Source organism: Myotis brandtii, unplaced genomic scaffold, assembly GCF_000412655.1.
Source record: "Myotis brandtii unplaced genomic scaffold, ASM41265v1 scaffold1384, whole genome shotgun sequence".
NCBI classification, from domain to species: Eukaryota; Metazoa; Chordata; class Mammalia; order Chiroptera; family Vespertilionidae; genus Myotis; species Myotis brandtii.
Genome location: NW_005354938.1, coordinates 108,878 through 125,813, shown reverse-complemented (window position 1 = coordinate 125,813; position 16,936 = coordinate 108,878). Strand labels below are relative to the sequence as shown.

The window sequence follows — 16,936 nt, the reverse complement described above, 5'->3', positions numbered from 1 at the left end:
GTCTCGCGCCGCCCAGGGCCGAGCCTAGTCCTCCCCACTCCCCATCCCGTCGGCTCTGCGGCCTGAATGTTGCTGGGATCCGGAAGTCTGGGCAGTGAGGTCAGAGGACCTGAGATTGTTCAGCCTCGAGCCCCGCGGTAGCGCCGGGACCCCTCATGGAGGTCAGGGGGTCCTGCAGGGAGCGCGGACCCCCGATTGTGAAGCCTGCCACTCGGGAGGTGGCCGAGAAGGTGCGCCCGCGCGCCGCAGATGCCTCCCGGGGCTGCGGGGTGGCGGGTCCTGGATGCGCCCGGACCTTCGGAGCCGTAGAGCTTCGGGGCGCGGGAGAATCTAGAAGGCGGCGGAGGAACCTGGAGGATTTGGGGTGGGTTCTCTCTCGGCAGTTCGCAGCCTGGGGCGGCCCACCCCTCGCTCTCTGGGGCGTTTGAAAGAGTGGGTGCCTTTTGTTGGTCACAGTTCCTGGGGTGCACTGTTGGCGCCCAGGGGGCGGGGCAGGGATGCCTGAAAATGAATTTGCAGCTTAGAATGTCAGTGGCCGGGTTGAAACGTACTTAGCTTCATGGGCACAGTTAAGCGTGTACCTGTGTGGTAGGTGCTTGTAGAGGATGTCACTCAAGAGGACTCTTTCTTGGGCGCCTCTGCTTCCTGGCTCTCTGCAGTCATTATTTACTTTTTTTGTGTTTTTGGTTCTGGTTTGGTATGCCTTCCACTGGACTGATATTGTTGAAAAGTTGTCCATGTCTGCGTTTTTCAAATCAAAGCATTTCAGAAACACCGTGATACATTATGTAAAATAATGAAGTGCCGGTGGCTCAAAGGCACGGACCTCGATGGCAGGCTCCATACCCTGCCCCGGGTATGTGTCTCTCTCACATGGCTGTTTCTCTCTCTGTCTCTCCCCCTCCCTTCCACTCTGAAAATCAACGGGGGGAAAATAATCCTCAGGTGAGGATGAACAAAAAAAGAATGAAGGATTATGTTTATTGAGCACCTCTTGTTTCTCAGGAACTGGACTGAGTTGTACTTTCATCTCATTTAGTTCCCTTCATTCACCCGTGGGTAGCTGCTATTAAATACCCCATTTTCCAGATTTGGAGGCCTGGAGTGGTTATACAGCTAATGATTCTAAGCCTGTCTTTGATACTTAAATGATTACATGCTACTACTTAAATACAACCTCATTGGTTTTATTACATCAAATTTCCTTATAGCTGAATGTTAGTAATGAAGTTACTTCCTTTCTATTGCTATCCTGTCATCCCACCCTGATGTAAACTTATAAGCAAGGCTTGCAGGTTATATACATTTCTTTAGTACATACTCATGCCATTAGAGAGCTGAATCAGTGAAGGAAAAAGGATAGTAAATTCTGTCAACAGCCAAAGTGTATATACATTGTATAATCAGGTCTAGTGGCAGGAGTGCTTAATTGGCAAAATAGAAAGGAAACATTTTGAAAAGCCAGGAGTCAGGAGAATTTTAAATTAAATCTTAGGGAAGCAACTTAAGTGTCCATAGGTGGATAAATGGATAAACACTGTGGTCTATACCTACAGTAGAATATTATTAACCTTGAAAAGGAAGTCCTGTCACATGCTACAATATGGAAGAACCTTCACATTGAAGTGAAGTAAGCTAGTCACAAAAAGAAACTGTGATCCCACTTAGATGAGGTATCTGAAGTAGTCAACCCCCTAGAAACAAAGAACCTCGGTTGCCAGTGGCTGGGGGAAGGTGGAAATGAGGAGCTGTTGAATGGGAACAAAGTTTCAGTTTTGCAAGATGAAAAAGTTATGGAGATCTGATGTGCAGCAATGAATGCATTTCACTCTACTGAACTGTGTACCTAAAAACGTTTAAGATAGTCAATGCTGTTAGATGTGTGTGTTTTTTTTAAACCACAATTCTCAAAAAAAATCAAAGAGTTGTAGAGGGAGAAAAACAGAGAAGTTATAAGGTCTACAGCTGTATGATTTACTAGTATTGTAACTTGTATCATCCTGGCCGAGTAAAGGTATGGCTTGTTGTTAGTGCAACCTTTGACACTGCTTGACAGTCCTTCATCTTTAACTTCCAACTGACCCCTCAGTCTTCTAGTCACAGAACAAATAGAAGCCAACAGGCATGAACTCTGTCTCTTTTTTCACCCTCAAACCTACAAACTTATATATATCTTCACCCTTTGAATCAATGTACTTGTGTCTTTCTATCTAAGGTAAATCCCCTCCTTTTTGCCTTTTCCCTATTACCCCATCTCTCATATATTCACCCCTCTTCTTGCTGCTTTTCTTTCCACTAGCCTCCCCTCCTTATCTTGATCTCATGCTTCACTCCAGTTACTGTCCTCTTGCCCCTCTTCACAGTCAAACCTTTCAACAGGTTCCTCAGTCTTCACTGACTCCATTTCCATATCTCCTCTTCCTCCACCCCATCTACTCTCTTCCTGTCTTCCTAAACAGCTCAGTAAAAATCCAGCAGACACTTTTAGTCTTTATCTTGCTTGATCTTTTAGGATAAAGACCGAAATCCTTAACAAGGGCTGGTAAGCCCTGAAGGGTGTGGCGGTTGCCTCCCTTGCCAAGCCCTTGATTTCTGTACTCCAGCTCTCTTGGGCTTCTCAGTACTTTGGAAGTTTAGTGTTCCCTGTTGCTTTGGGAACCCATGAACTGTCCTTTCTTCCTGGGATGCATGTCCTCACCTCTGACCTCTAAGTTAACTCCCGCTTTTATCCTTCAAATTTTAGCCCCACAATCACTTCCTTAATGAATCCGTCCCTTCCCTAACCTCCCTGACTAGGTCATATTCCTCTGATCTTTGCCCTGGGTACCTTCCTTCATTGGACTCACCAAATTGGATATTACACTTATGTATGATTGTATGATGAATGTGTTTCCTCACTACACTGTAAGCTCACCCGTACTGAGTACATGGTGAATGAGTGAATAAATGTGACTTGCTGGAGGCATTAAACTTTAAGAACAAATGTATAGTATTTCTCAAATGAACAAATCACTTAGGTTAAAAATACATATTTAGTAACTTGGTAAAATTTATAGCTTCCTTCTACTTGTAACCAGTAACAAGAAGATATTTACTAAAATTAGTCAAACCAAAATCAAACTGAAGATATATCTTTCTTGCAGTTACTTCTATGATGTATTGATGTTAATGATGGACTAAGGAGGCCAGTGTACGTGGGTTTTTTGGTATAGATTTTTGACCTGTTATTGGATGCCTCCCCATTAAAGGGGGGAAATTGAATTTTTCTCTAGAACTCACTGAGCATTAGTTCTTCACAGGTTCTATTATATTTAAGTGTTACTTTTTACAGACAGAGAGTTTATTTTCTTTTGTCAATTCCTGGTCAGATTTCTTAAATACCTGGTAAGGCAAGTTTCAGATTTGCTTAGGAGTCATTTTTGATACCTTTTCTTTATATCCTGCGGCAAACAGTTACCAGTTCTAACCACTAACAGGCCTCGTCTATTTACTCCCCTAGTTTAGGTCTCCTCACCTCATAAGTGGCTTACCTACTTGTCATCCTTGGTTGGTGACACTTCCTATTCTAGTTAGTCCATCAATCACACCATTGTCCTACAATTTCATTTTGTCTCTACTAGTACTTGAAACTTTCCCATTTACTAATAGGAAAAAAGCTATCTTGTTCTAGAATCGAAGTCTCAAAATTACTGTATTCTTTGCAGTTAGAGGGGGCCAAGAAAATGATTTCTAGGGAAGTCAGCTACTCACCATCCAACTAGCATCTCACAGGAGGTCACCAGGATCCAGGGTTAGGCCCTCATTTTGGCAGGTCCAGAACTATTTGTCAGTGTATCCAGAGTTGAATAGATCACAGCAATTGCATTTTCTCTATTCAAACACAGTAAAAGACATGCTATACCAGTCTGCCAGTTTGTTGATCTTTAATGGGAAGAATATCTGCATGGGTACTCATGCTGGTTCGACACCTCATTCTTTACCCTAAAAAGTTATATAACAAACTGTATTTTTTATCAGACGATTGGCAAGTATGAGAGCAAAGCAGGGAGTTGGATGCTTGCTTTCTATGTGTGGTCTAGACATTCTGATTCCCATTCCTCCTCATCCCCATGCCAAAGACCTGATATATCACTTTCTACTCTGCCCTTCTGATTAGGGTAGGTGTTCCCTCTTATATATTCTCAGCACTCTGTACGTCATCCGTCTTTTATTATACTGGTAATTGTTTTTTGAAGGCTATAGTTTAATGCCTGTCCCACTTGTCAATCTGGAAGTTCCATGAGGGATCCTATCTTGCTCAGTCTGACAACAACAACAACAACAAATTCCCTAACATATTGACCACATTGTTTGTCTGACAACATTGTTCATAGAATTGTAATACATTTAATTAGGTTACAGTTAACTTTCATGTCATTAATATTGTCCTGGTAACTTTATTTGATTTTGTGTTTTCCCAGATAGCAATGGAACATGTTTACAGACCATCCTTTACAGTTTACGCTAGTTATACAGTTAGTATAGTTATTTCTAAGTGTCCTCTGTTGAGTGATTGATTGGGTTTGACTAGTTTCCCTTTCAGAGTCTTTATAAACTACTTTTTTTTTCAGCTGCTAATTTTTACAGAATCTGATTTCAACCCCCCTCCCACTCCTGCTTTTCATTTGAATGGAAAGTCCCATTTATTGCATGCCTGTGGAATGCCAGGCACTGTATCGTGTGTTTTATCTAGTGTGTCTCATTTATATGAAGCGGATGATGTTCCTATCTACATACTAGTATATCAAAGCCTAAGTGACCGTCCAACCGTTTGACCGTCTGACTGTAGCTATGATGCGCACTGACCACCAAGGGGCAGATGCTCAACACAGGAGATGCAGTGACTTGGCAGCTGTGGTTCTCAGGTGATGCACCCGGAACCAGAGAGGAGGGAGCCCGATTCCAGGGTTTGTTACCTGAGAACTGCCCTCTCGCAATCCAGGACCCCTTGGGGGATGTCGGAGAGCCAGTTTTGGCCCGATCCCCACAGGCCAGGCCGAGGGACCCCACCGGTGCACGAATCCGTGCACTGGGCCTCTAGTTTATATATAAGGAAACTGAAGTGTAAAGAGGTTATTTCCATGCTCCATGTCACACAGCTACTAATGTGGCAAAACCAGGTCCAGCGGATATTTCAATTTAAAGTCAGGATTTACTCTACAAAATGATAAATTTTTGCTTGAGAATTTTAATAAGTATGCTTTTATGTTAGTGTTTGGTTTGTATATATAGCTCAGCATATTTAAAAGTAGCTGTGAGCATGATTAAAATGTACAGATAGCACTTACATTGTTTTCCAAATATATGTTTTATTTGATGCTTGTTTATTTATTTATTTTTCTTTAAGCTGCTAGTCTATGGGGTCCTTATAAAGACATTTGGCAAACGGTGGGAAATGTCCTTTGGAGAAGACAACCTGAAGCTGTCCACCTTCTTGACATGATTTTGAAGAAACATAAACCTGACTTCATCTCCTTGTTCAGAAACCCAGTAGGAAATTTTCTTTTTTGCTTCTTGTATTTGCTTTTTTTTTTTTTTTAAAGATTGAAGGTGCATGTAAACTCTTAATGCATATAAATGAATACTTTACTTGTTCTGGTCCATTGATTCAAGTTTTCTCTAAAAATGTAATTTTTTCTAGAAGCAGTTGTCTTCTTTTTGTTTTCTATAAAGTTAATATTGATGTATCTCTAGGAGATATTTTAATAATATTTGAATACAACTTAGTTCAGTATATTCTAGAAAAATCAGCCTCCTTGGAATTTCTGACTTAAAGTTAATACATCTAAGTTCAGTAAGATTGATTATTTTTTTTTGTTTCCAGGTACACTTCAAAATTTTAACTCTTCATAATGTTCTATGAGTTGTGTTAGCTGAACTAATCAGTGCTTGCATATCATTAGTTAATGCATCTTGAAATCCTTTTCATCCAGGAATAGAGTACTTAAGTGGAGGGGATTGTGTTTGGAAACTCCTTTTCTTGCTGTTTAGCACTTTTCTTTTATAGACTAACAAGATCAAATAAGAACTGTTTATGAATTTGTCTTACCAGGAATGGCCTTTTGCTTTTTAGCTTTGTTTTTTTTAGATATTCTTATTAGAAAGAGTCCTAGCCTGGGAGCCAGTTGAGTTGAGTTCCAGTCTTGGCTCTGCCACTAAAGGTTTATGCCCAAGGGCAAGTCATCTGACTTCTCTGGGCATCAGTTTTCCCATCTGTTAATAGAGAAGTCAGATTAAATGGCCTTTTTTGGTAAAGTGTAAATTTCTAAGATTGTACGATCCATCAAGTAATTCGTTATGTCATTCATTAAATATTTGAACTAAGTTGTAAGACTTTTGGAGGGATAAGACTATGTTTTTAATACTATATTAATAACCTACTATTAGCCCACTAACTAATTCAACAATTTATATGTCCATTTGTTATTTCCCACTTGATGAACTTAATGTTTTTATTTATTAAGTATATAATTGGAAAAGTTCCTTAGAAACTTGAAAAATAGTCTGCTATTTTGTGTGCTTTCTTAAACTTTTATAGTTCAGAGTTCAGCAGGAGCCATTATTGAGAAGGTAGTAATAGTATAAAAAGGTGAAGGTGATATGAAATGTTACCTCATAAAAGTCTAATTGTAGATTATCTGTTAAGAAATACTTCTTATGTCATGTTACAGGCTACCTTATGAATAAATTTCTTTAGGTAACAGTTTAAGACCTTGTCTTCAATGTACTCTTCTTATTACATGACCTTATTTATTTTTACCATTGTAGCCAAAAAATGTTCAACAACATGAGAAGGTTCAGAAAGCCAGCACAGAGGGAGTCGCCATCCAGGGTCAGCAGGGAACCCGACTTCTTCCTGAGCAGCTCATTAAAGAGGCCTTTATCCTCAGTGACCTTTTTGACATTGGAGAACTGGCAGCGGTTGAGCTTCTCCTAGCTGGTAGGTTGACGTTTAACTGAACCGTGGTAAGGTGGTAAGGATATTACAAAATTATTCACTCGAACTTTAAAGTAGAATATAATTCAGATTCCAGAATAGTTTTTAAGGATGCCATTTACGTGAAAAACTATATTCAAATAATTTCCTTTTGTTTCTCTTTGGCTAATGGAAAGCTTTAGTTTAGCCACTGGAAACGTTAAAGGTAATTTAACTTTTAAGATAAGCTTTTACATGGTAGTTCACTGGCAAAGAATCATTGGCTACATCTCAGAAATTTTATAGCACAAAGCATTTATTGTCATAGAATAAGTAAGAAGATAAGGTCACTGCTTTTTTGGAGTTTCTTTTTGAGGGGGTGATTCTGCTAATAGGACAAAATAAGATAATTTCAATAACACTGAGTTCTCGGAAGAAAATAAAACAAAGCAGTAGGAGGTAGAAAGATGGGGCAACTCTAAATAGGGTACTTAGAGAAGGCCTCTGTGAGATTGGGACATTTGACTTGACCTGCATGATGACAAATGCCAGAGTTGTGGGGGAAGGTGTTCTAGGCAGAGCCACTGCAAGTGCTTGAGGTGAGAACAAAGGCTTGCGAAAGGACAAAAAGACCTCTGTGGTGGGAACATTAGGTGACGGGGAGAGTGAAGGAAGACTAGGATAGAGCAGAAATGTAATCTTGCAAGCCATGAAAATGAATTTGGATTTTATTCTAATTGCAATGGGAAGTTGTAGGCAGGAGCTTTAAGCAGAAAATTTTCATAATCTGGAATAGCCTTGAAATTATTTCTCTGGCTGCTGTAGAGAGAAAAGATGGAAATCTCCATAAAATAAGCAGTTCATTTAAATCAGTGGTTCTCAACCTTCCTAATGCCATGACCCTTTAATACAGTTCCTCATATTGTGGTGACCCCCAACCATAAAATTATTTTCGTTGCTACTTCATAACTGTAATTTTGCTACTATTATGAATCGTAATGTAAATATCTGATATGCAGGATGTATTTTCATTGTTACAAATTGAACATAATTAAAGCATAGTGATTAATCACAAAAACAATATGTAATTATATATGTGTTTTCCGATGGTCTTAGGCGACCCCTGTGAAAGGGTCGTTCAACCCCCAAAGGGGTCGCGACCCACAGGTTGAGAACCGCTGATTTAAATAATAACAGAGGAGCCATGTGAAGAAGCCATGTAGGCATTTTAATTGAAAGAAAGTCTAATATGTCTAAAGATATCATGTGGCTGCCAAAATCCCTTTTTGACCTTTTGAACTAAGGCTGCACTAAAAGAAGTATGATATTTAGAATAGGTAAGGTAGTTTTCTCATTCTGTGATGGAGATGTTAACTGGACATGCTTGAGCTTTACTCAGAACTTTTATTTAACAAACATTTATTTTATGCATACCATATGCCAGGCACTATGTTAAGATTCCAGGGATATAAAGATGAATAAAACCTCAACTAGTGTAAAAGAGCCCATAATCTAGTAATTGAGAAAGACATGGATACAAATATGGATACAAATATTTATGACACTACTAAGTGCATTAATGCAGGTTTGTGCATGATTTAGTGATGGTCTGGAGGGCAGAGGATTAAATTGACCTTGGATTGAACAGAGAAGTCTTCACAAATATCATGAGGCTTAAGGTAGGTGTTAAAGCGAGAAGACATATATCAAATGGAATAGATGTGCACTTAGGAGGACCAAGGGCATCCAGACAGAAACAGTCGCCTGTACAGGTATGAAGCAGTGAGATGAATTTGGGGAACAGAAGGGAATGGAGTGGAGGAGTGATTGGGCTAAGGGAAGAAAAAAAACCATAGGAAATGAAACAAATTATAGGCAGGGTGCTTCAAAAAAGGCAAAGTAGAATTTACTCAAAGGTGAGCAGTTAAAAGGGTGAGTAAAGAAGATGAAACACAAGAAAAGGCTGTTTACGTTTCAGAAAAGGCTCTAGGGGAAGAAACTTCCAAATATTTGAAAGATTTCAGGTGAAAGAGAATAACACAGTGGATAGATGTTTGAAGTAGAGGGCCCTTAAGGCCCCTTAAGCCCTGAGAGTCTGTGACTTCTTTGAACATTGGTGTAGTGATTTTTGTCTCATGCTGAATACAGGTGCTTATTTACTAAATTATTTCTCAACTTTCTTTTCTAGGAGAGCACCAGCAGCCACATTTTCCTGGCCTCACCAGAGGATTAGTAGCTGTTCTTCTATATTGGGATGGAAAGCGGTGCATTGCGAACTCTCTGAAAGCCTTGATACAGTCTAGACGAGGAAAGACATGGACCCTCGAACTCAGGTCTGTTTGCTTCTTAGGATTTCAGGGGTTAATCAGAAATTACTTGAAGAATTAGAATTATAGAAACAATAACAATTTCTCCTTCATCTATGTAATTTAAGTAATGTGTGTAACATAAGTTATAAATACTCTCTTATTCTGCCACGAGTGACACAACAGGTTAAATGTACTTGATGTTTTTTACAAATAAAAAATAATTCAGTTATTTATGGTTAGAAGTTTATTGAAACCCAGTGATCAAAAAAGGATTAAGAGATCTGGGATATAATTCATCCTGGTTGTTTCCAGTAATGCAGCAATTATTGTCAAAAAAGTGTTTGCCGGATCCATCTGATGAGGAAGTATAACCATTACTATTCATTATAATTTTGTTTATTGATTTCTTTTCATTACAGTCCAGAACTGGTTTCCATGATAACACGCTTTACAGATGAACTAATGGAGCAAGGGTTGACTTACAAAGTTCTTACTCTGGTGTCACAGATTGATGTGAACAATGAGTTTGAGAAACTACAGCGTGAGAGAGGTTTGGGCAGTGAAAAGCATCGCAAAGAGGCAAGTTTTCAACAAGATCAGATCATGGGTTGTCAAATCTCAGAGGCAGAAAAATCATGACAATTAGAACATTCTTTTAGTGCAGGCATAGGAAAATTAGTAATATGTATTTAAGTGTGTAGGCAGCTGTGTCTGCAAAAATAGACTTGTGGTTGTTTTAGGTTCTTTCTAGTCCAGCGGTTCTCAACCTGTGGGTCATGACCCCTTTAGGGGTCGAACGACCCATTCACAGGGATCGCCTAAGACCATCGGAAAACACATATATAATTACATATTGTTTTTGTGATTAATCACTATGCCTTAATTATGTTCAATTTGTAACAATGAAAATATATCCTGCATATCAGATATTTACATTATGATTCATAACAGTAGCAAAATTACAGTTATGAAGTAGCAACGAAAATAATTTTATGGTTGGTGGTCACCACAACATGAGGAACTGTATTAAAGGGTCGCGGTATTAGGAAGGTTGAGAACCACTGTTCCAGTCCCTTATGTGCCATTCTAGTTCTCTTTCTGGAATGAACTTTTCAAGAAATTGGTTATCCCACACAGGAGGTTGGAACTTAAGAATGAGGAATTAACAATATGGTTTTTTCAGAATTCCAGAGATGAGATTGTAGGAGTCAGATACATTTATTTAGTTATCCTTTATAAAAAAAGATAGTTAAGATATTGGAATAAGACCAGGCTTCACTGTGATTTATTTATATACTTTTATTTGATACTTGTTTACTATATACATATTTAATCATACATTCTTAATCCTAGGTTTCTGACCTCATCAAGGAGTGCAGGCAGTCTCTGGCAGAAAGCATTTTCTCCTGGGCTTGCCAGTCACCATTAGGAAAAGATGACACTCTGCTCCTTATTGGACATTTGGAAAGAGTGACAGTTGAGGCTAATGGCTCGTTGGATGCGGTGAATCTGGCTCTTCTCATGGCACTTCTGTACTGCTTTGATATCAGTTTTATAGAACAAAGCACAGAGGAGCGCGATGGTATTGGGTTTTATACCTATTAATGCACTATTTTATACTTATTAATAAAATTGTGGAGATAACATTTAAGAAGGGTGATATTTTAGCTACTAAAGTTAAAAATTGTACTTTTTATTCCTTTGTGTGCAATTCAGCCATATTTGTTTAGATATAAGATTATATTTAAAAAAATAATTATAATCCTACTAGATGTTTCTGTTGTCCTTTTGGATTTTGGAATGGGAATGTGTTAGAGGTTATGTAACACATGTTCACGAGTTACACATACCTGATTTACTTAATTGCTTGTTTCTTTACTATTTATTCATATTTCACACCTTTTATGAAAACATTCTAAGGGAGGATAACTCATTTTTAGTAATATATCATCTTTGACTTACATTTTCTCTGAAGTAGATAAAATTTTACTTGGTAATCACATAACCAGTTACTGCTTAGAACTGAGGACTCAAAAATGATTCCCGCAAAGGAAGATTATTGCCATTTAATGTCATAGATATTTATAATTATTCTAACAATTATCCCTGTTCACTTTTGATTGTATAATCCACCTCTCCTCTCATTAGGTATGTGAGGAGAATGGACATTTCCCACTCATCTTTGGTGGCTATCCTTAGCCACTGGGAAAGGCTTATTTAAAACACAGTAGCCCCTTTCCTCCAATCAAGTTGTCACATAGACTGTGTGTGTCATAGAATTAGCAGCGCCTGTACTCCTATAGGAATGCTGCCAACTATCGCATTGGTCAGATTTCCTGTAGTGAATGCAGTGAAGCACAGAATTAAGTAGGGGTAGGCTGTGTTAATGGAAGTTTGTAAGTTGGGAGTTTTCAGAGCTTAATGAAATGTCTGGGAAGTTTCATAGGCTAATAATCAAAGGTTTTGGCATTAGGCTGTAATTGTATCAATTTCAGGTGTTTAGGTTGATTAACTCATAATTTCTGTTCTGTATATCTTTGATTAATAAATGGGAGAAGTGAATTATTAGTGCATGTACAATAGTAGACAGAAACTTTGAAAGTATAGGAAATTAAAGACTGTGTTTTTAATGGTTGGGAATCACTGAACTAATTATTCACAAGATGATATCAAAAGAACTTGTAAGAGCTCTGGCTGATGTGGCTCAGTCGGTTGGAGTGTCGTCCAATACACCAAAAGATGGCAGGTTTGATTCTCAACCAGGGCACATGCCCAGGTTGTGGGTTCAAACCCTGGTCAGGGTGCATGCGAGAGGCAACCATTGATGTTTCTCACATTGATGTTTCTCTCTCAGCCCCCTTCCTTTTGATAAAATTAAAATAAATTTTAAAAAATGAATATAAGAAAATAATGAAGTAAAGTAAATGAATTCTTGGGTAGTCAGTGGTGTCCCATTATTTATTTATTATTAATTTTATTCAGAATTCTGTGCTTGATTGAGGTACCATAGTACAACTGAACTTAAATTGAAAATTCTTTAATTATCATTTGGCTATTTCATTTATGTTACAATCAGAGTAGATACTTGTTTGCAATTTGCATTCTTTGTTTTGGTCAGCTTTTATTTAATATTTTAAATTCAGGCTTATTTATCTAGTAAGATTCTGTTTTGATATTTAAGTAGCATTGATTTATATTTTAGAATTTATGGACAGAAAACATGAGTAGCTCTTTATTTTTCTAATTTATTTATAGTACACATAAAAACCACTGGAAATAATAGAATTAAAATTTAGGATTATTGTTGATTTCTTCTTTTGTTTTTAGTTTGTGTATGATTTTTGGTTTGTCAAACCTTAGTGTTAATCATAATTTGATGAGAATTCTGTGATTTTCAGACATTTCTGTATATCTAAGTGAAAATTTTTCTACTTTTTCACATAGTGGTCTATTTTTGTGTTTTCAGATATGATTCATCAGCTTCCACTCTTGACTGAGAGACAGTACATTGCATCAGTTCACTCTCGCCTTCAAGACTCGCAGCCTTGGAAACTGCCTGGGCTGCAAGCCACTGTTCGACTTGCCTGGGCACTGGCATTGAGGGGAATATCTCAGTTACCTGATGTGACAGGTAAATTGATTGTAGGTAATTTTGTTATGAGAAAGAACATAACAATTTTAATGGTATTTTGGAAAGGGTGTTATTTTTGCTATATATAAGCAGGAGCATAGAAAAATACCCAGAGTTGTATTAAATGAAACTTAGTTAAGGTGGTAAAATACAGACCTTTTTTCCCCTTTGTCTCCCAAAAGAAATTATATGAAATACTATTTCCCTTATTAGTATTAGAAAAGAGATCTTTGGATCAATCAAGAATGCATGTGGGCTCTGGCCGGTGTGGCTCAGTTGGTTGAGTTTCCTACCGTGTGCCAAAAGGTGGCTGGTTTATTTCTGATTCCTATTCAGGGTACATGCTCAAGTTTCGGGTTCTGTCCTGAATGGGAGGCAACTGATCACTGTTTCTCTCTCTCTTCCTAAAATCAATAAAAACATTAAAAAAAAAAAAAAGAATGGATGTGGGATTCTGACTTAACAGTTTGTTACTCACTGTAGCATATCCTGTTGTGTTGTTTACATTCATGTAATTACCATACTCAAGTAGTGGTGTACTCTAACGGATGAGAACTATGCTTTCATTGTAATTTGAAGTCCAAGAGTTGTCATTTGTTTTTATGGTAAATCTGGAAATATTTTTATTAAAATTTATAATTCATGTCAATGTTTTCTAGTTTTGGAGTGTCAACAGATTCCAGTGTCTTATCACTTGTATGATTCCAGAACTTTTTACATTTAGTATTTTTATTGAGATTGTGTTGAAAGGTATTCGTACATCCAAGGCACTATTAGTAATATAATGATTCCAGACCATTTTGTTCACAGTTGACATGCTATTCCCAAGAGGCCTGCACAAAACATTTTTTGTATTAAGAGTCTGTCTTTGGCCAAGTGGTTTTTTTCTTGTTGTTTTTAAAAAATATATATTTTTATTGATTTCAGAGAGGAAGAGAGAGGGAGGGAGAGATAGAAACATCAATGATGAGAGAATCATTGATCAGCTGCTTCCTACATGTTCCCTACTGGGGATTGAGCCCGTAACCCAGGCATGTGCCCTTGACCGGAATCAAACCCGGACCCTTCAGTGTTCAGGTCGATGCTCTATTCACTGAGCCAAACCAGCTAGGGACAAATGTTTTTTATATTAAAGCTGATAGGTGGCTAATTAGACATTTATATGTATGTACAAATTCTGTTTCTGGAGTATAGCCCTTTATTGATTTACAAGTCTTATTTCAGTACTTTTCTGGCATAAAATTACCCTTTAATCTTTTAAGTGGCTATGTGATGGTTAATCAGATTCTTTTGCTATAATTTACTGTACTATTCCCTGATCTGGAGAGGCACCATACAATATGCTGTAGTTGGCTATAGAATAGTAGATAAAAATAGGCTGGGAATCCAGACCCCATTTCAAGTCCTAGATTTTGGCTACTTAATCTCTTTAACTTTACATGTGCATACCCTTTTATAAGCTTTGATAATTAGGGACATTATATTAACATTTTTAAACTATAAAAATATTTTTGTAAGTTTGAATTTTAAAAATTGCTAGAAAAGACATTGTTTATCTTATATTGCAGAAATGGTTATTTCTTGAAATAATACAGACAGGTTTTAACAAAAATCTCAATTTTGAAAAATTAGTTCCTACTCTCTTCATAGACTTCTGAAAAATCTTATCAAACATATTTATTATATTATTTTATAAAGGTATGTTTGGAATTTTACCAAACTATACAAAATTTGTATATATTGATTTTAACATTAAAACTCAGTTTACATTAAGCTATTAATGCCACTTATTACCTGAATAGTCTCCCATAAATAGTTCTTGAATTGATCATCATACAGTTTTAATTCCAACATTTATGAGTTCAAGTGAAGGTTTGAAATTATTGTTATTATTATTAATATCTACTTAATAACTTCAGTAATCATTATTAATCCTAAGAATTAGGAAACTATTTTGTTCCCAAGGAGTTTGCATGGAATAGGTAGATATGTAGGCTTTATTTTAAAATGCAAAACAAAAGCCCTTGGTTTGAGATTGTCCTGCTTTATATCTATTCCTGACCCTTTTCAAAGAAGTGGAAATACTTTCAGTAGCACTCTATGTATTTGGTCTCTAAGAGAGCCAAGCAGAATAAGCTATGTAGCTGTTCTTTTCTAAAGCCAGATTACAGCAAAATTAACTAGCAGTTTTATGTATAAAATTTAAAAGAAGTAATCAGCAATGTATTTTTTGATGGAAGGACACAACTTTACCTAAGATATACTATTACCAAAAAAATTGAATGTCAGTCAGATCAAGTCTCTCTAGATAAAACTGCTAATTTTTAGTATAATCAGAGGACAGAAAATGTTAACTGCACCATTGGATGGGATGCATGCCACACCACATGCCACATGGAAAACTCTACAGGATCAAAGTTCCAGTTTTTCAGCAAAGAGAGGACAGGGAAAAATTTAAAAGATGTAGGAGGAGCCTACAGATGTATCAGTTAATTGCATTGTATAGTTTTTATTTGGATCTAGTTTCAAGCAAACTGCACAAATTATAAAAGCAAAAAGGAAAACAATCTTTCATAACATTTATGAGAAATTGTAAATTTGACGACTGTCTGGGTATTTGATATTGAGGAATTATTTTTTTAAGATATGATAATGGCATTATGTGTATGTGGTTTATTTTCTTTTTGAAATGCATATGAGTGAAATGTTAAATTGTCTGAAATTTGCTTGAATCTAATTTTGGTAGAGAGGGGGAATGCTTGGAGATCTAGATGAAATGAGATTGACCATAATGGATAATATTGAAGCTAGGTGCTGGGTATGTGGAAGTTTTGTCTTTTTTTTTTTTTAGATAATCTGTTTGAAATTTCCAAATAGAAAGCTAACAAAAAGTTTTTAGGTTAAGACTTGTTTTTCAATTTTTGCTACTTGATTACCAATTAGTAGGGCTACTTAAGTGGTCATGCAGGTTTTGGTCTGACTTGTGGGCTGTGAAGACTTTTTCTGAATGATCCAGATAATTTTATTGAGATTAAAACCTTAGCATCATTTTCAGATGTTGATGCTTTATTAATAGCTCCCTGACTACATCAGTGTTACATCGTATATTTCTGATGTAATTTTTTATCACTCATAATGTTACTTATGAAAGCATGTGGTTTTCTATGTATTTTTTCAGTACTTTTTTGGGGTTTGTGAATTAGAGTTACAGAGTCTTTATTTTGTGCATAGCGTATGCTAGGAGGTTGAGCAATTTTGGAACATCAACAATATTATGAGATATTATAATCTAGTTTAAATAACTTTTATTTTGTGTGCTGTTTGTGTAAATACATTTTTAGCTGTGGCTGAATTCACAGAAGCAGATGAAGCAATGGCAGAGCTCGCAATTGCTGACAATGTTTTCCTGTTCCTCACTGAATCCGTAGTGGTGTCAGAAAACTTCTATCAGGATGAATTTTATATTCGTAGAATCCACAATCTCATCACAGATTTTCTTGCACTTATGCCAATGAAGGTAGGTGGAATTAATTTAGGATGAGTAAAAAGTAGTAGAAGAATTTTATAAAATAATTTAAAACTTATTAATGAACTAATCTTATGTTTTAGACCAGTGATGGTGAACCTATGACACGCGTGTCAGAGGTGACATGCGAACTCATTTTTTTGGTTGATTTTTCTTTGTTAAATGGCATTTAAATATATAAAATAAATATCAAAAATATAAGTCTTTGTTTTACTATGGTTGCAAATATCAAAAAATTTCTATATGTGACACGGCACCAGAGTTAAGTTAGGGTTTTTCAAAATGCTGACACGCCGAGCTCAAAAGGTTCGCCATCACTGTTTTAGTCACTAATAAAACTTTTAATATAGATTAAAATTTGTAGTAGTTGTGTTACAGCTTGTGAATTAGTTTGTGATTCATGACAGTGAAATAATAAAACCTGTTAACTGAGAATAAGCTAAAAAATATTTCACATTGAGAATGATTTATAATGAGAAAGTAATAGTTAAATGAAAATGCTTGTATGGGTAGAA

The 16,936-nt window shown here is 36.8% G+C and overlaps 1 protein-coding gene across 2 annotated transcripts in view; it reads left to right on the top strand.

Annotated features, from left to right (window-relative positions):
• Positions 1-16,936, top strand: part of NUP205 (nucleoporin 205kDa) — a 78,887-nt gene that overhangs the window by 555 nt on the left and 61,396 nt on the right. The window contains exons 2-8 of one of the 2 annotated variants that reach the window (XM_005860687.2): positions 5,387-5,529; positions 6,808-6,979; positions 9,144-9,288; positions 9,684-9,843; positions 10,618-10,846; positions 12,731-12,895; positions 16,237-16,412. In XM_005860687.2, the coding sequence (XP_005860749.1) occupies positions 5,387-5,529; positions 6,808-6,979; positions 9,144-9,288; positions 9,684-9,843; positions 10,618-10,846; positions 12,731-12,895; positions 16,237-16,412 (1,190 nt within the window). Of the gene's footprint in view, positions 1-5,386; positions 5,530-6,807; positions 6,980-9,143; positions 9,289-9,683; positions 9,844-10,617; positions 10,853-12,730; positions 12,896-16,236; positions 16,413-16,936 lie in introns of both variants that reach the window. The other variant, XM_014535135.1, reaches the window with a different exon arrangement.